This window comes from Neoarius graeffei, chromosome 9 (genome assembly GCF_027579695.1).
Source record: "Neoarius graeffei isolate fNeoGra1 chromosome 9, fNeoGra1.pri, whole genome shotgun sequence".
In the NCBI taxonomy this organism is placed as follows: domain Eukaryota; kingdom Metazoa; phylum Chordata; class Actinopteri; order Siluriformes; family Ariidae; genus Neoarius; species Neoarius graeffei.
Window position 1 is genome coordinate 39,956,227 of NC_083577.1, and position 21,245 is coordinate 39,977,471.

Genomic DNA, 21,245 nt, shown 5'->3' on the forward strand with positions numbered 1-21,245 from the left:
TATTGTTGAACAAACACGAGTGTGTAGTCTTTTTTTTTTTGGTGGGGAGGAGGGGTGGTTTGAGGTGGGTGGGGGGTGAAGCAAAGACAGTTGTTAGTCCCAGACAGTCTGAAAGAACAATAAACAGGTCAGTCATACACACCAGTGAGCACATCACTCTTATGCTCTGTAAGGATTTGCATATTTCACCTAGCTATTTGAAGGAATGATTGGTGTAATTAATCTAAATTAATCAGCAGTCCTATAAATTTAGAAATGGGGAATATGAAAAGTTTTATCTTTGTTTTCAGCCTGTAATGTTCATGCTCTAGTGTAATAAGGTACTTTATAGACATAAAGACTATAGTAATAAAGACATTCTAGACATTTTTCCCTGATATCTAGCTACATTTACTAGTTTTATCATTGACATTACATTATATTACATTAATGACATTTAGCAGATGGTCTTATCCAGAACGACATACAACATACTCAGAGCAGCCCGGGAAGCAGTTGGGGGTTAGGTGCCTTGCTCAAGGCCACTTCAGCCATTCCTGCTGGTCCAGGAAATTGAAACGGCGACCTTTTGGTCCCAAAGCTGCTTCTCTAACGATTAAGTCATGGCTTCCCCATTCATTTAAAGTTAAAAAGAAAATAAAGTATAAGAATTTAGAACCTTAATGGTGTTCAACATGGAAACAGAGTGATGTCTTTCTCATATGGGTTAACAGTACAGTGAAGCAATTTCCTAGTCCTGGGTATGGCTTTAAACTGCAACTGGTGGTGAGTCTTAGGTCCAGGAGGACTTGAGTATTGGGGAAAGTGGAGTTACCCCTTAATCACCATTGCTCCCAGGTCTGCGACCCAGAGTGGTAGCACCTGCCTGGGTTCCAGCTATGGGTTAAATAGTACATCACCAATAAGGTGCTGGCAGCAGGGCGCTTTTTGGTGCAATGTGGCAGATGAACCCATCAGGGTCAATGGCACACCAACAGATGGCATGCAGAAGAGTCACTCAAATGGCCAACGGATGGTATCACTCGGCAAGTCAGTTGTCACTGCGGGGCAACTTCCATACCCGTCAGGTCTGTGGCACTTTTGTGCACCACTTGGCATCAGGTCTGGAGGTCCAGAGAGACAACACGATGGGGGCATGACATCGTTTGTCTTACCTTACTGTGCAAGGCACTTCATTAGGAGAGGAGGATAGTATGCGAGAGCTCACGAGGCCAGACATTCCGTGGTGGCTCGGCCGGGCCATTCATGGGCGACTCTGTCGCTCTGGTGCAGGCCTCATGGCCCATCTGTGTTTCTGTGCATCCTAATGAAACAGTCATCATCACTAGTGATGGACAGTCACCACCGACGACAACAGTACAGTATACTGTATATCTGAACATGTCAGGAATGACTAACTCTCTCTCTCTCTAGTTTGCTCTTTCCTCATAATGCAATAGGTTATCACATTAAACATTAAAATTATTGCAGTGGTGGGAAGAGTCTTAAGCATTACACAGATTTTTTTCTTTCACTTGTTTATTATCTATGTAAAACATTTACCATCAGACCTTGAATTCCTATGAGATCAGAATCATGCAACAACACCCTAAATGACTTTATCTATGTCAGTCTGACAAATAATAACTTTTTATAGTATATATATACAGTATTCAGGTTATGTATGAGTATTGTTGTATGTGCTGAATGAACATTTATTCTATACACTGAAGATTATTGCTGTGCTCTAGATAGAACTTTGCCTTTTGGCCACTTCCTGTCTCTTTTGGATTTTTCTAAATATTCCAGAAAAAAAGTTAAAATATTCAATAAATGTCATCACATGTGATACTAACTAATGTTTCTTTTTAAGACAAATTAATTAAGCGAGATGAATGTGCAACTACAGTATATACAGAAGACCTGTTTTCTTTCCATGCCATTTAACCAGTTTAGGAGTAATAAAACACAATGGATCAAATATTTAATTTTAATTACTTTTTTCCCACCAAGACATGAAATTCTAATCTGTTATGCAATACAAAATGACACTTAAGGCCCTGAATTGGGCGTCTTTGGATATAAAGTAGACATGAAACATTTTGTACCTTAAAATTTAAGCCTCACAATGAAAATGTAAATAAATAATAAGATATAGAAAATAGCTTGTCTGTAAAAGAAAAATAAATAAAACGTTATATTTTGCTCGCTGCAGAGAAAGCATCTTTTTGAATTTACATAGTCTTGTGGCATTAGATAATATTGCATTCTTTTGTATTGCCCATTACTGATTGTTGAAACGATCAATTATTCGGTCTGAACAGGTTGGTAAATTACCCAAAAGATTTTCTTAAGCTGCATTACACAGAGTTATATAAAGAAATGACGGTGCATCTGCGAGCACTTTGTAAACAGAGGAAGTGCATTTTGCTGCCATGTCGATATCAAGTTCATTGATATCAGCGTTTTCGATCCAAAATGTGCAAGCTTAGAGCAACAACTAAACATTCACACAATAACTTTACAATATAAATAACTGTACAATGAGTAAACACCTTCCACAGGTCTAGTTTAAGAACAAACAATAAATTAAAGCTAAAATAAATTATCATATTCAACAACCACACATCAAATGTACAACACAAACATGACATAAATAACTTTTTAAAAATAAAGACTAATTATGAGCAGGATGCTTGCAGCACTTCAGGCTGCTCTAATCTGTGTGAGGTTTTCTTGATGCTAAACCAATCTTCATGTCTGTCTACCTTTAGGCCATTTCACCCAAGTTAAATATCTTCCACTCATCCTCAGCGGATATTGCTGTGAGGCTGCTACTCTGAATATCTCACACACTGTAGTCTACATCTAACACTTCTTATAAAAAGCCTAGATCTTAGTCCTGTCCTCAGAAGAGTCTCATATACATTTAAAATTATTATTTTTTAATGTTTAATATATTCTCCAGTTCATTTCACACGTCCAAGACGTGATTCAGGTAAGATATGTAACATATAGCGAGACGAAGGATCTCTATCTTTGAGAGCTTCTTGTCGGGCGGAAGTGTCGGGAGTAACTTCCGCAGCTCGGCAAACGCCACATTGAAAGCTTCGACACGGATGCGCTCGCGCGTTGCATGGGCCAGTCGGTACTTGGCAGTCGCTCGCCTCCTCCGCCGCTTCTCTTCGCGGGTCAGTGCGGGAGGCGCAAGCGCACGCTGCTTCCCGTCTGCGAGCGGAGACTCTTCAGGCATGCACTCCACCTTAATGACATTCAGAACTGCTTCCGGGTCAGACTGAGTCCACATCAGGTCAGGATCGGGCTGATCCGGACTCAGCATCATCTTCATCAAGCGCAGAGCGAAATCACACCTGTGAGGAATTGTTAACGCAAATAGTTTTATTTTAAAAAGATTTAATTTTTCAAAGAATAAAAGGCTACCATTAATAGATTAGAAAGAGAAAAAGAAAGACAGAAAGAAAGAAAAGCATTTAGGCTATTTATGTGTAAATGGTGAAAGGTTAATTGATTAGGAAAAAAGGAATCAAGAAAGAAAGAAAGACAACTGTGTTTCTGTGCACAACAGTCTTATTTCATTTTATTCATATTACCAGTCAAAACTTTGGACACACCTTCTAATTCAATGCTTTTCTTTATTTTTATTAATTAAAAGTCACTTCTTCATGTCTTAAAGTAATGATGGATGTCATTTCTCTTTACTTAGGTGAGCGGTTCGTGGCATTATATGGATTACTACCGTTGTTAAATAGGGCTTTTACTGTATCTTTATCATTTACTGTTTACTTTTTGATCTCAAAAACATTAAGAAGGCAAGAAATTGCACAAATTACCTTTCACCGAGGCACCTGTTAATTGAAAAGCATTCCAGGTGACGACCTCATGAAGCTGGTTAAGATAATGCCAGTAGTATGCAAAGTGTCATCAAGGTAAACGCTGGCTACTTTGAAGAATCTAAATATGAAACTTTTTTTAACCTTTTTTGTTTACCACATAAATATGTTCCATATGTTATTTCATAGTTTTGATGTCTTCATGATTGTCCTACAATGTAGAAAATAGTCAAAATACGGAAACACCTCTGAATGAGTAGGGGTGTACAAACTTTTGACTGGTAGTGTGTGTGTGTGTGTGTGTGTGTGTGTGTGTGTGTGTGTGTGTGTGTGTGTGTGTGTATTTTTTTCTCCACTAATAATGAAACTTGGTTTGCTAAGGCTAACTATCATTACTAATTAGGCAAAGTGAAAAATGAAATTCAGTTGTTTGTTTTCTTTCAGTCATGTTTTTGCTGTGTCTGCCCATTTATTCCCATTAAATCTGACTTACTTTTAGGAGTGATATTGTCTTTGACGGTCCTAATAGCGACTGTAAATATAGACCTAACTGGAGTTAATGGAAAACCAATTAGCCTCAGAGAGCTCAAAAGCACATGTGGCCATCTGTCGTTATGGGCCACTAGCAACACTCCACTCCAAAACACTACCCTTCTAAATACTGTACTTCTAAACACTAGCTACACTTCTAAGTTCTACACTTCTAAACAATACTCTTCTAAATAATACACTTTTAACACTACTAAATAATATATTTCTAAACACTACAATTCTAAACACTAGTTACACATTTAAAGACCACACTTCTAAATACTATACGTCTAAACACTACTCATCTAAATAATACACTTTTAAACACCACATTTCTAAACACTTCTAAATACATTTTTAAACACTACACTTCTAAACACGACTAAATACTGCACTTTGAAAGACTACACTTCTAAATACTACCCTTCTAAACATTAGTCTTCCAAACACTACTAAATACTATACTTCTAAATACCATTCTTCTAAATAATACACTTCTAAACACTACTAAATACTGCACTTCTAAACACTACACTTCTAAACACTAGCTACACTTTGAAAGGCTACACTTCTAAACCCGACTCCAAAATACTACACTTGTAAACATTACACTTCTAAATACTATACTTCTAAATACTAGCTACACTTTGAAGGGCTACACTTCTAAATACTGGACTTGTAAATACTTCTAAACACTACATTTCTAAATACTACATATCTAAACACTACACTTCTAAACACTAGCTACACTTCTAAATACTACACTTCTAAACACTACGAAATACTACAATTCTAAACACTACACTTGAAAACACAAGCTACACCTTGAAAGGCTACACTTCTAAACACTACACATCTCAACACTACAAAACACTACACATCTAAACACTACAAAACACTACACATCTAAACATTACAAAACACTACACATCTCAACACTACAAAACACTACACATCTAAACACTACAAAACACTACACATCTCAACACTACAAAACATTACACATCTCACCACTGCAAAACACCACATCTAACCACTACAAAACATTACACATCTAAACACTACATGTCTAAACACTACAAAACACTACACATCTCAACACTACAAAACACTACACATCTAAACACTACATGTCTAAACACTACAAAACACTACACATCTCAACACTACAAAACACTATACATCTAAACACTACACATCTAAACACTACAAAACACTACACATCTAAACATTACAAAACACTACACATCTAAACATTACAAAACACTACACATCTCAACACTACAAAACACCACATCTAAACACTATAAAACACTACACATCTAAACACTATGCTTGAAAACACAAGCTACACTTTGAAAGGCTACACTTCTAAATACTAGACTTCTAAACACTACTAAATACTGCACTTCTAAACACTACTAAACATTAAACTTCTAAACATTATATTTCTAAATACTACACATTTAAACACTACACTTTGAAAGACCACACTTCTAAATGTTACGCTTCTAAACACTACTAAACATTCCATTTCTAAATACTACATTTCTAAACACTACTAAACATTTCTAAATACTACGCTTGTAAACACTAGCTACACTTTGAGAGACCACACTTCTAAATACTACACTTCCAAACACTACTAACCATTACATTTCTAAAGACTACACTTCTAAACACTACACTTTGAGAGACCACACTTCTAAATACTACTAACCATTACATTTCTAAACACTATACTTCGAAACACTAGCTACACTTAAACACTACTAAATACTACGCTCAATAATAAATGCTATGTTTCTAAGCACAAATGAAAACTGTAGGTGTTAAACTTTTTCTGTGGTGAGATTTCATGTCTTGCATAAAACAGCATCTCTGAATGAGTCATTTGCTAAAACAACGCGATAATTCAGCTGATAATAAAGGCATGTAAACTGAAAGATCCTTAGTGACATAATGACAGTTTTTCATGAAGTGCAGACAGAAAAGAGTTGACACACTTTTTCAAATTATTCTCGTTTGCTCACCTCGTGCCTCCAGCAGCTGTGCTGTGATTGTGAGTGAGAGCGGAGAGATCAGGTGGATTATCAGGGTGTTGTCAGTGGATTTATATCTCCTTCAGTGTCCCACCCATCCCTCAGGAGCTGGATGACATTCATGAATTTAACACATGACCAAGAACACAAGTATCTCCGATGTAAAGTTTGTTCGGTTTATTTCTGGTAGTCACACATGTGGAAGAAGATCCGAACACCGCAGAGTGTCAGCTGGACAGCATGCTGAGAGATGATGCTTTTCTGCCGCTGGACAGTTTTGTGTAGAGAGCAAAGTGAGAGATGGAAGTGAGCTGTGATTCTCCTCAAGTCCACAGCAGCTCTCTGCCTTCTGCAGGGTGATGATGGAGTGAAGCGCGAGATGCCGCTTAGGGGAAGAACACACACTCGGGCGCGTGCGCCACACTCGGTGTTGACGGTTCAGGAGAAGAAAATAAAGTGAGGGGTGAGGGTAGACAACACACACACACACACACACTGCTGTCTCCTTCCCCGCCCCTTTATCACCCCCACCTCGTGCAGACACAGTCCCCACGGGTTTAGCAGTTATACAGTGATAGATCCTCTGAGGACATGAGAACGTTTGATAGTCTTTCGAAGAACTGTTCATGAAAGTTTTTGAATGTTCTACTTCAGAGTCTATTTTCACACCTCTGCTTCCTTTGCCACTAATTATATGAAAGCACACACCTGAGCTACAGGATGCATCATTCACCATCACCTGAGCTCAGGTCATGGCCATGTACACCTGCGCTTCTCTAAAACTTGCTTTGGCTTTAAATGTTTAACAATAATAATAATGTAGTGGTTAGCACTGTCACCTCACAGCAAGAAAGTCCTGGGTTCAAGCCCAGCAACCGGTGAGGGCTTTTCTGTGTGGAGTTTGCATGTTATCCCCGTGTCCGCGTGGGTTTCCTCCGGGTGCTCCGGTTTCCCCCACAGTCCAAAGACATGCAGGTTAGGTTAACTGGTGGCTCTAAATTGACCGTAGGTGTGAATGTGAGTGTGAATGGTTGTCTGTGTCTATGTGTCAGCCCTGTGATGACCTGGCGACTTGTCCAGGGTGTACCCCGCCTTTCGCCCGTAGTCAGCTGGGATAGGCTCCAGCTTGCCTGCAACCCTGTACAGGTAAGTGGCTACAGTTAAAGGATGGATAATGATGATGATGATCATCGTCATCATTTAAACACGCCACATCTAATTATTATCATTCAAATAATGTCTTTCCTCTATATCAGGGGTTCTCCAACTTTTTGCAGCCAGCTAGGGAATCCTTTAACTATGAAATAAATTATTTTTAGGGTGGCACGGTGGTGTAGTGGTTAGCGCTGTCGCCTCACAGCAAGAAGGTTCTGGGTTCGAGCCCCGTGGCCGGCGAGGGCCTTTCTGTGTGGAGTTTGCATGTTCTCCCCGTGTCCGCGTGGGTTTCCTCCGGGTGCTCCGGTTTCCCCCACAGTCCAAAGACATGCAGGTTAGGTTAACTGGTGACTCTAAATTGACCGTAGGTGTGAATGTGAGTGTGAATGGTTGTCTGTGTCTATGTGTCAGCCCTGTGATGACCTGGTGACTTGTCCAGGGTGTACCCCGCCTTTCGCCCGTAGTCAGCTGGGATAGGCTCCAGCTTGCCTGCGACCCTGTAGAACAGGATAAAGCGGCTAGAGATGATGAGATAAGATAAATTATTTTTTTTTAAAATCCACTCCCCCAGGACAGGTTCATTTTATAAATTATTTAAACATTAGATTAATTATTTACCCACTTTTAATCATTATTGGAGCCATAGAGCTTTTTAGACACTGTTTATAAATTATTTTTGAGTTACTAAGGTTTGGATTAAACTCATTCCATTGAAGTGACCAGTAAAATAGGCAATGAAATCAAACAATGCTTCTCGGACCCCTGGCAGACCCTAGTTTGAGAAGCACTGCTCTTTATAACTTGTGCACATTGAAATGAGGCCATGAGTTGGCCAAGTGGTTAGCTTAACTGCCTCTCGACTGGGAGATCATGAGTTCTACTCGTGGTCAGGTCACACCAAAGACCATCATAAAAATGGTACCTACTACCATCTGGTAAGGCATGCTGCAATACAGATGCGAGTGAGGAAGTCAAACTCTCACGGTTACCAGAGGACTAGCCCCCCACTGTAACCCTAGCTGTATAGGCTAGAGGCCGAGGGCTATCGAAACGGAGATCGGTGCCGCACCCATACGCCTTAAAGAGTACTGGGACAGAAGACTGCCTGGGAAGACCAGATTCTGGCGTGAGAGGGGCTTTGACTTTGGAACAAAATGTTATTTGTTCAGGACCATTACAGTAAGACAGCACACAGGACTACATGAAGTGCAAATATATCACAGTACAAAAATACACGGCAAATACTCAAGACAGCGCGTGCTAGCTAGACAGGACACCGGAACAGAGTGGAAGTAACCAATGGAAACAATTTTGTGTACATTGTCAACTCTACCCTATCAAGCAACTGAGTAGAAAAAAAGGTGGAGAAAATGTAGCAGTAATATAAAAAGTGTTTCATAACAGCTCAAGTGTCTCATAGAAGCATTATAACCTGCAAGTGTGCAGTGATGGTTATACAGTCTGTTGGGTCCTGACTCCTGATTGATCAGTTACCATTGATCAAAGCTTACATAGTGATATTACACTTTTCTAAATAAACAAAACTCATCACTGTCAGATACAGGGGTACAGTAGGAGTCCATGTCAGTCCCCAATGTACAATCTGCACTAATGTACCCCCTAGGGCTCATTACTGGACCTCAAGGTAACTATGTGTAAGTTTTTAGGGTCAAAAAGGTCCATATATGTTCCCAAGCAGTATTGAGGTATTTCACCCACGTGACCAAGTCATGTGATGCTGCCATTTTGGACGGCACGGCTCGAATCAGTTTGAATGCGAGGAAAACGACAAACAAAAAACATAAAAGAAAAAGGAGCGAGATGCAGAAAACACCTTCACTATCCAGCGACGTAGGGCATTTACAGGGCGAGACATTGCCCATTATAAATTTGCTGTTACCAGGCAATGACCAAGAACTGTATTATTAGGGTCGGTGTAGTTGTAGCAGTGTACTAGCAGCTAGCTGTTAGCACTAGCTAATGTCAATAACAACAGTAGCTAGTATGTTACTGTAGCAATATTTATGTTCAGTCATTTGGATGACTGTTAAAACCTTTCAGTCTCAAGTTTTTCCTTTACTGGATTTACTAGTTTACTGAGCTAGCGTGCTCGGGCAAGCTGGGAGCTAGCGCGCACTAGCCTCTGCCGGCAGCCGGCGCGCGCTAGCTCAGTAAACTAGTAAATCCAGTAAAGGAAAAACTTGAGACTGAAAGGTTTTAACAGTCATCCAAATGACTGAACGTAAACATTGCTACAGTAACATACTAGCTACTGTTGTTGACATTAGCTAGCTTGACGTTCAAAATGGCGGACACCGGGGCGTCACGTGACCCTGTGACGTCAGGTGAAATACCTCAATATAAAGGGTACAGATGAGTACCTTAGACAAGCAGTTGTACCCCTAAAAGTACAATGCTTCTTCTTCTTCTTCTTCCTCTTTTGGCTGCTCCCAATCAGTGGTCACCACAGCAGACCTTCTGTCTCCATTGCTCCCTGTCTTCCGCATCCTTCTCTACCACACCTGCCACTTTCATATCCTCTCTCACCACATCCATGTATCTCCTCTTTGCCCTTCCTCGTTTTCATGTGCCTGGCAGCTCCATCCTCAACATTCTCCTTCCCACATGCTCTGCATCTCTTCTCAGGATGTGCCCATACCATCTCAGTCTCATCTCTCTTAGCTTAATTCCCAAGCTCTCCACATGTGCTGTCCCTCTGATGTGCCCGTTCCTTATCCTGTCCAACCTCGTCACTCCCATTGCGAACCTTAACATCCTCAACTCCGCCACCTCCAACTTTGCCTCCTGTCTCTTCGTTAAGGGTACGGTCTCCAATCCATACATCATTGCTGGTCTCACTACTGTCTTATACATCTTACCTTTCACTTTTGCTGGGACTTCCCTATCACAAATGACTCCCGAAATCTTTCTCCAACTGCTCCACCCTGCCTGCACTCTCTTTCTCACCTCACTATCGCAGCCCCCATTTTCCTGCACATTATTGTACCCCTAAAAGTACAATAATGCACTTTATTTTCTGAGAATGAATGGTGCAAACTCTAAACACAATTTACTGAAGTTGACTGTCATTATTAAACTCCACTCTAAGCACAAACTGCACTCTTCTTATTCCATTTTTTGGGAATACTAATCAAAAGCACTGACCTCAACAATGAACACGACAGAGCATTTGTTTAAACTTCTGCTTTAGTCGAGAAAACAACATCCAACTGTAATTTTTGACTGATAATAATTCAAACACATAAATGTCTACGATATCACATACATACATACTGTTTGTAAAGGATTATTTCTAAGCAGTAAAGTTATATAAAATGTACTGAATGTATTGAATGTCTGCTGAGGTTCAACTGAATACCTTCCAAACAGGAAGACTCAACATAAATACTTGCATACATGAATACAGATCTCATCTCATTATCTGTAGCCGCTTTATCCTGTTCTACAGGGTCGCAGGCAAGCTGGAGCCTATCCCAGCTGACTACGGGCGAAAGGCGGGGTACACCCTGGACAAGTCGCCAGGTCCTCACAGGGCATGAATACAGATAAAAACAAAAATATTCTAATAGAGAACATTTGAGGAAGAAGAGTATAGAGACTGAGTAAGATAGAGGCAGGCTTGTAGTACTCGAGTCCGACTCATGCCCGAATTTTAAGGACTCATGACTTGATGTGGACTTGAGCACTGATGACTCGGACTTGGACTCAGACTCGTGCATTAACTCCATTTGGATTCGTAAACTGGAGACGAAGACTCTGATTTTTTCTTTATTTTTTTGTGGCATGCCATAATAATTTGGTGTAAGATATTTATATCTACATTCATTTTTATACCAATTTTGTGCAAGAGAATGCACATTCATCTGTTCATATGTCATGTTCAGGACCAAACTAATTAATGTTAAGTTAATGGCACTAAAATGCCTGGAGAGAAGCCCCTAGGATTGTCCACTTTGCTTATACAGACTTCTCGTGCAGTAGGGAAAAAATGCACTGCTATGTGTTCCACATGTTGAAGAACCATAGAGGACACGAAGGGGACGACCTCGAACTTCAATCATCATTTGACAAGACTCCACCCAGAGAAGGAAGTGGCACGCTATGTTCATTGCTCTGTTGATAGCGGGGCTTGCTGAGCAGTGAACAAGCCCCGCTATCAACAGGGCAAATAACACGAGAGAGGGTTAACACTAGAGAAGAGAGAAGCAGTAACGTTAGTCCAACACAGGAGCAGAGATGGTTTCACATAAAGGCAGCAACAGCCAACGTCAAACGGTGCAGTTGGAGTCTTGTTTTCAGACTCGATTCGGATCAATAGTGGACATGACATTTTCTTTCATGACTTGGACTTGACTCAGACTTGAACACTGGGAACTCGAGACTGGACTCAGACTCGAGGTTTAGTGACTCGACTACAACACTGGATAGAAGGAGATGGAGAAAGAACTGTAAGGTTGTGCCTCATAGAGACAAACAACTTCAAATGAAATGGAGGTTACAGTAGTTCGGGTAATTCAGAAGATTTTATAAACATTGTTTAAGAACTTAACATTGTCTGGTCAAATGAGAGAATACAGCAGAGCACGTTTCTTTGTAAATGGACCAGCTACTGTATGTATTTCTTTTTGATATTCCAAATGCTTGATTTTATTTTTATGCCACTTTGATTCATTCATTCATTCATTCATTCATTAAACCAGAGAATATTTGGTGGCAACTTTTATATATATATATATATATATATATATATATATATATATATATATATATATATATATATATATATATATATATATATATATAAAATATTTTTAATAAACACAAAAATTACAAATTAAATACACACAGCAGTGAGCAATTCATGACATTTATATGCAATTTTATTTTTACACAGCAGTGACACGAACACACACACACTTGCACAAATGTCTTCTCAACTGAGCAGTACGCGCAGCACATGTTTCTTGTTAATAACCGCAAATTAGCATGATAAATATTTGTACATGAATATTTCATTTCAATGACCTGATGGTTTTGTAGACTGCATTTTATTTTGTTCACAGTTTATAAAGATTTGAAAAATGTCTTTCAGTCTTTAAGAGCAGGCACATTCTTTCCTAAAATGTGTATTAGCAATCACGAAGGAACAGGAAGCTATGCTCCATGTTTCTCATTGGCTGTGATGTTCTTAAAACTGCTGACTATACCGGTAACTTTTATTTATTCTATCCACATTCACTGGATATGAGCAAGCATGTGCTCTGATTGGCTACTCCACTACTAGGCTACCAGCTCATATACCATGAGTAGAGAAAAACAAAATGGCAGAGTGCATCAAGTCAGATATATCACTTTGTTATCAAGTATTTAGAAGAAACAGAAATAGCTGAAAGAATATAGTTCCCCCCCCCCCAAATATCTCCTGTTCCACACTCCAACCCAGTCGGTGGTGCCAAACTGCCAAAAACCCTAAAGAAGAAGAAAATGGCGGACTGTGTTACTGAACCAACCAAGGACAAAATAAAAACTCTACTCGAAAACAAAATAAAGCAACAAAATATGGAATAAAAGTATTTGATGGTAAGAACATATCTTTTTTTTATTTTTCAAGAATTATTATTATCGCATTTTTCACAAATTGCTCCTGTCATTTCGCTGGTTTGTTTACATTCTAAGCGGAAATGATTTTGTCGGATGTTTTGTATAAAGTTTTTTTTGTCGAATTTGCAAAAAATAAAAATGCTCAGTTGTACATGGCTTACAGCCAACTAATAACTTATATAAACAAAAAGCTGGTTTCTGATAGCAAATTTCCCATCCCACATGGGGATCTTCTTCGGGCACTGTATTTAAACGTACAAACAGCAGTACTTAGTGCCGTTCCTGATGCCGTTTTATAGATAGATAGATAGATAGATAGATAGATAGATAGATAGATAGATAGATAGATAGATAGATAGATAGATAGATAGATAGATAGATAGATAGATAGATAGATAGGTGTGTGTGTGTGTGTGTGTGTGTGTGTGTGTTCATCAGCATAAAAGTTAAAAGCAAAAAAAAATGCTTTTCATGCTTTACTCAAAAAAGTGTCTCTTCTCAGGGAGTGTTCATAATGTGTAGTGGTTTTAAAATTACTTGTTGGTTTGCTTTAAATGAGGCAGAATTTTGCCCCACAGTGAAACCAAGTTTGATTTGATTTGTCTGTTCACCAAAACACCGGGATGTCAGTAATCATGAAGTGTGTTGATGTGTTGCTCTAGTATTTGTACCAGCAGAATTCACACATGAAAATGTTCTTTCTTCATCAAAACGTTTTCCCCAGATATCAGTAACGCACACCACACATTAGCACACAATCTCTCCCTCCTCCCCAAGATGGCATACACACACATTATGTCGGAATCAGATGTGAGAAAGGAGCATATGGGGTCCTGAATATCTACCCCCACCCTGTGTGCTGCTCACTGGGCAACAGTATGGGAAAGGGGCAAAGATTTTACTGACAGAGTCAAGGTCTCTCTCTCTCTCTCTCTCTCTCTCTCTCTCTCTCTCTCTCTCTCTCTCTCTCTGTGTGTGTGTGTGTGTGTGTGTGTGTGTGTGTGTGTGTGTGTGTGTGTGTGTGTGTGTGTGTGAGTGTGTGTTGCGAGGCAGCTGGCTAATAGTGCTGAGAGGATAAGAAGATGGATGTGCAGATGGAGAGATGGATGTAAGCAGGATACCTCACTCTGCAACAGTGGATGGCTATGAGAAGTGAAACAGGGAGACGCACACAGAGCGAGAATGAGAGAGAGAGAGAGAGAGACTAGACATTGTATTATAAAGCAAACTGTGAGCAGGGTCGCCAACAAGGAATGAAAACAAATGCTGACTAACAAACTTTTTCATTTGAACGTAATTAAAATCACTGTAAATTTTTCCTTATGATTCTAAAATCACTCAGTTGAAGACTTATCTTTTCCATGAACATTTCTCTTCCTTTCTTACTGCTTCATCCCTTTTTCTCTCTTTTCTCCTGTTAAATGACCGTGGGATTGTGAAAGGTGCTATCGAAGTTTAACTTATTATTATTATTATTATTATTATTAAATTGTTCCACAGTAAAAAAAAAAAAGGTTATTTACTAAAAGTGCCTAACTGGTCAATAACATTGTTTTCTGTTCGAGTGTCATTTCAAGAAAGTAAAGCCAAACTACACATTTTCCCAATAGACCTAAATTTCCTCCTTTGCTGCACACCTGGCTATAGGAGGATGACAGTCGAATTACATAGCTGCTATACTGTAGCAGAGTTTTCCAAGACGGGGTGATGATAGGAAAATCCGTGTGGAAAGTATTTTTCCTTACGATTCTGCAAGCAACAAATCACACTGCAAAGTAGAAGGATGCTCTAAAAATTTTCAAGATGAATACGCATTTCTGATTAAATGCAGTGGTTTGGTTTTATATTGTTTTATACCCTAGGGTTCCTACAAACAGAGTAGGATATCAAGTGCAAAGAACACTCTTATCCAGGCTTTAATTTTACTTTAACCCTTTCCAACCAGTGGGTCATGGAAAACTGGTGCAGGAATGTAAAATAATGTTTCCGTTCAGAATGATTTCTAATCGGCAGTAATAGAAAAGACAAAAACAGTTGGTTCGTCTTGATGACTATAAACTGCATTTTGTGTGCAGTGTGAAAAGGCAGGCAGACTGTTTCCCTGTAACTTGGTTGATATAAATACTTTCTCATCATCCCACCTTCAGCCCCCCAACCTCCTGATTTAAACGGATTGAGCTCTATCTATCCTCTCTGTGTGCTGTTATAGGACAACTAGCTTGATGCTGACTGCTGCCACTAAAATGACAACAATGTGTGTGTGTGTGTGTGGTTTAATGCGGTTCGTGCTCTCAGTTGAAAGGGAGGCTACTCTGAATCACGGATATCGATTCGTGTTGTGACAGCTTGATTGATGGAAGACTCTTTCACAGCTTAATTCAGCTTAAGTACTAAATCAATAAGAATCCCTCCTGTCATGCTATACCATGACACATGGCCTTTTAACCAACATAAATGCACACACGTGCACTCAGCACACACACACACAGATGTGTAACATATGGGACAAAGAACATGAGGCTTTTCTCAGAGTCCAGATTTAAAATGAATATTTCATATATCAGCTTTTTCAGCTGCACTAAACAATGACACGACTTCTGTTTTCTGAAATAAAATAAAAAACAATTCCTCTAATCCTTATCCAATCTCTTATTTAAGGTTTTCATTTTAAATCAGACAGCAGTTAGGTTCCTTGTACTAAGTGTAAGAATCAGTATCTAACTACTTATTCATTACTCATACTGTACCTTTCTGATATGATCCATGATTCATCTTACACCTGTACAGTTTTATAAACACGGAGGATGCACACGTGGCCGGAACACATCATTAACCAACTGAATGAGGTGTACATCTCTTACTCTCAGTGTGAACGAACAGAAGGAGAACACGGGGCTCCAACCGCAGCTGGAAGAGTGTGACCTCAGCACTGGACAGCGCCCATTACTGCCCAGCTGAAGCTCATCAACACCACACACCTGAGCTCAGTCCTTCTGGACATACCAGCCCTCTCTCTCTCACACACACACACACACACACACACACACACACACACACACACACACACACACACAAATATAGACACTGGGACAATATACTACTAAGTTAACATTATTTTTACTGATGCCAATAAAAATACCAGAAAATAATGTGATTTCCAGACATGACAATGAAATTTCTGACAATTTTATAACCTGCTTGTTTAGTTTGTACCAACAGGGTGGGCAGGAATCACAATAAAGAATATTTCTGCAGCATTTTGATCAGCTGAAGGAAAAGAATGATCCTTTTCACAAGTTTAAATCGAATAAAATCAATCCTAACAAATAATACAATTGTGTCACTTTATGGCTTTATGAATGCATTACCAGTTCCAAAGAAATCTTTTTTTCCAAATCTAAATCCACACTTTCTCATTTGTTACAGGATTGGATTCACACACACACACACACACACACACACACACACACACACACACACACACACACACACACACGTTTCTCTAGGGGTCTCTCACAGGTGCAACATTGGCCCTTGGCACACAACCTTATACTGGCACTCATCATCACTATGACAGACACACACCCACGCCTCCTCGGCTCAGCTGATCTCCACCTGAGCTCGCTGCAGTGAAGGGGGTGATGGTGGGGTTGGGGGAGGGAGAGAAGCTCTGACCTAAACTCACTCTCCATAGTACCTCATTCTCTCTCTTTCCTGCTTTGTTGTTTTGCAAATGACTGTGTGTGTCTGTGTGTGTGTCTGTGTGTGTGTCTGTGTGTGTGTGTGTGTGTGTGTGTGTGAGAGAGAGAGAGAGAGAGAGAGAGAGAGAGAGAGAGAGAGAGCACGCACATGTGTATGTTCGTTAGAGGAATCATTTTGAACAGTTTCAGCAATTTAGATACAAGCTATGTTAAGTTGAGTATGGTCACATTATACATCTCTCTCTCTCTCTCTCTCTCTCTCTCTCTTTATGTGTGTGTGTGTGTGTGTGTGCGCGCGCAGGCAGAGGGGAGGGGAGGGTACCAGTGGTCATGTTATACTGACCATAAACAGTGTGTGAAGTGTAAATACCTGAGGCAGAGAAAACAAGATAGAAATAATACAGCATGTCAGAAAGTATTTCAGTCCTCAGTGATGTGTGATTGTGAATGTGTGACAGACGTGATAAATGTATATTCATTAAAAAATACCCCTAAACACACTTGATTTTCCTCACTTTTACACACACACACACGAAGTGTAAATTGTGGTTCTATACACTTTCCCTTGGGGTCTCCATTGAGTGTAAAGGCCATCTGTTTTTCTCTAACAAGCATTCTGGTCTTTTGTTATTCTCTCCTCCTCTGCTGCTTTCTGAATGTGGGGTTTCTCACTCTTTTGGAAGCATCTGAATGGAAGGCTTATTAATAAAAATAAGAATGACAACATGTTAAAACCCATTTCCAAGTAATGAGTAATGGGACCAAGTAATGGGACGTTTTTAAATTGACATTGAGCTTAAATATAATATTAAAATCAATTACTGTGGTAAACACTGTTTGTGTTTTCAAACCTATTCAAATTGTGTTTCTTTTTTTTTCAAATCACCTTTTACAGAACATTATTATTATTATTATTATTATTATTATTATTATTATTATTATAAGTGGCGTGTTTAAATGGATTATGGATTGAGAAGTGGATAATGGAAATGTGAGCATAAACAAGCTAATGATGGATGCTCACAGTAGATTAAAGTAGCTAGACCAAGGTAGCTCGCACAGACAATATGAAGGAGCAGTGACAGGGAAAGGAACAGAAAACAGTCGGGAAGATCTACATTCTCCTTTCAATGTTAAATTGCTAAGAAAAGGCTCCATAAGTCTCGATATATTACTGTGTGAGAATCAACCACTAACCACATTTCCAGACATTTTAATTGGAGTACTACAGGAGTGAGCTGGATATATGGAACACAGTTCTGAATGAAAGAAATAGCCACAGTAGCTGCACACACAACTGTATATCGGGTCAAACTCGGCACTTGCTAACACCTAAAGCTAACAGAGCAGGAAATCAGGTTTCAGAGCCAAACTCTGATAAATATGTGTTTTCATTTTATGAGGGATTTTATACCAGAGATAAAGCAGGGTTTTGTGATTGACAGTTTAGACCAGTGGTTCTCAACCGGGGGGGCGCGCCCCCCTGGTGGGGCGCGGAGGTACTCCAGGGGGGTCGCGAGTAGGCTTCATGTATGGAGGAAAAAAAAAATCTGGGGCTAACAGGCTATAGTAGCTAAGCAGATGCAACACATTTACCCATGTCAAAATGCAGGACATTGGACTATTACATACAAATCAATACTATTATAAAATCTATCAACAATCTATCATAAAATCTTGTGTGTGTGGCCGCATCAGTCGGGGGAACTGTGATATGTTCCCAAGCCTTGCAGACTTTATCAGTAATGCAGGCACTTCCCACGATTTCTCATCTGTCTTTCAAGCAGCGTCAGAGCACCTGTCGGTAATGAGAAAACAGTTTGCGGCATACTTCACAGAGGATTATCGCTCTTTTGCGTGGGTTCGAGATCCATTTGTGTGTACTGCTGACGAACTTCCAGTTGACATGCAGGAACAGCTTATTGAGCTGAAGAGTGACAGTAGACTTAAGGCAGTCTTCACCTCATGCCCTCTTTCGACATTCTGGGCAGCATTGATGCAGGAGTATCCGCAACTGTGTGACGTAGCCTTGAAACTGCTCATCCCATTCGCATCGACCTACTTGTGTGAGGCAGGATTTTCAAAAATGACTGCGCTCAAAACGAAATATCGCAATCGTGCGCAAATTGAGGATGACTTGAGACTGTGCTTGTCAAACATTTCGCCAAGAATCGAGGATCTTTGTAAGGCAAAGCAGGCTCAGGTCTCGCATTAACGCAAATGCAGATCACAAAGGCACAGTAAAAAGTAAAACCTAAATTCACGCCTGGTCCCAATTCCCAATGATATCAATAGCCAGCTAATGATAAGCCTAATAAAATACCTAATAAAAACACTCATAATAATAATAATAATAATAATAATAATAATAATAATGCCTGAAAGAACATAAGTCTTGTACTACTGCCAACAGCTTAGTAATGATAATAGGCAATAATAATAATAATAATAATAATAATAATAATAATAATGCCCGAAAGCAGATTAGAAATGTGGTGCTACTGCCAATTATAACAATAGCCTAATAATGATAATAGGCCTATGTATTTCTATGGAATGGATAATGCTACTACTGCTGCTACTACTACTACTACTACTACTACTACTACTACTACTAATAATAATAATAATAATAATAATAATCTAGCCCAGGGCTATCTATCTATCTATCTATCTATCTATCTATCTATCTATCTATCTATCTATCTATCTATCTATCTATCTATCTGTCAATATAAGGTGCTGTAGGTCGGGTGGCGTCACTGCGGGTGAGTGTGTTGGGGGGGGATGGGGGCGGGGCGAGAAGAGGGGCCCCCAACTGCAATGAACCAGCTTTGGTGGGGCCCAGGTTGCAAAAGGTTGAGAACCCCTGGTTTAGACTAATGCTTTGTACCATTTACCTTTAATTTGGATTTAAACTTTAATGAATGTTCTGCATATTTGATTTTGTTACACAGTAACACACTGATATTTTATCTTGTGAGTTTATGTTTATACAGTGGCAAACTGTTACTATTAGAGCTGGGACTTGAGCTCAGCCAAAGCTTAGCCAGACACACCAAAAAAGCAACAGGGCAAAGGATTTTGCAAGGGATTAGCGGCAGGCTGCCAGGTCGCTCCGTTGTGTGTAGCTGTTGATGTTGATTTTAAAAGTAACTAAGTAAATTACAAAGGGAAATGAATACTTAAGTCTGAGTGAAAAATACTGTGGCGAGTGTGTGTAGAAGAAGAGTCTAGAGACAGCAATCTTAGCTTCTCGGTCGTTAGCCTGTGCTACTTGCTCTTGATGACACTGGCTTGACCGCTTTGTTAGCATTTGCTAACACTACTGATGAACACTACACTGGCTGGAAGGTGGCTTCACTGCTGTGCACGGTAACTCACGGTTAAGCTAGCGTTGGCCTTTGAGAAGGCCGAGGGTGATACATTTTTGGTTCCTCCCACTATAAATCAAAATCTGATTGATTAATTCATCTGTCACTTCCTACATAAACATACACTGCCATGGCCTTCTGTCCTGGCAATGAAGTCCTAACCAGTGAGTGAGCCAGCTCTAAACTCTTCTCAGCCTAGAGACAACAAACAAAAAAATCTCATTGGATAACTTGATTTTAATGTTTTCAGGACAGTAACCCTTTCATTTCTGAAGCAAGTTTGATAGAAAATGAGGTCAAATTAGAATTAGAAGAGAATAATTATAATGAAATTATGAAAAAATGAAAGCAATTAAAGAATGAAAGAAATGAAATATAACCTTTGAAATGCTGATATGTTTGGGCCAAGAAGGCCCTGATGGTTCCCCTCTGTGTTTCTAGTTTTAGTTCTCATTTACAACCTTGTTATTGCTGATATTCCCTTTTATGTAAAAAAAAAAACATGTTAAAACTAAAATATGTAAAAACTGTGTTGGTATTTCTACTCTGATCTATTATTTTCAGACTCCTGTGAAATTGTTCTGATATTTACACGACTATTTAATTGGTTAATTATTACCTGGACATTGGATTTTTGGTATATGGTCACCATGAGGTCTACTCTATCAATGCTGCTGTCTTACTATAATACAGGTGATATATCATTTTCATCATATCTGTCAGGTGTGTGTGTGTGTGTGTGTGAGAGAGAGAGAGAGAGAGAGAGAGAGAGAGAGAGAGAGACAGATGAGTGAAATAGACACATGGGTATGAGGTATGAGTGTTTGACCCAAGGAGGTCTGTCACTGAAATGAAACACAGCTTCCATCACATCTCTCTCTCTCTCTCTCTCTCTTTCTGGCTGCCTCTCTTCCAACAAAACAACAAAATTTCCTCCTCCAAGCCACTCCCAGACCACTAGCCACTCCCTAATGAAAAGTGACAGACCCC

At 39.6% G+C, this 21,245-nt stretch overlaps 1 protein-coding gene across 1 annotated transcript; it reads right to left on the reverse strand.

Annotated features, from left to right (window-relative positions):
* Positions 1-2,953: 2,953 nt before the first annotated feature.
* nhlh2 (nescient helix loop helix 2) lies at positions 2,954-3,328 on the reverse strand. Its single transcript, XM_060928687.1, has one exon. It carries the CDS (start codon positions 3,326-3,328, stop codon positions 2,954-2,956), a length of 375 nt encoding a protein of 124 aa, XP_060784670.1.
* Between the last annotated feature and the right edge of the window lie 17,917 nt (positions 3,329-21,245).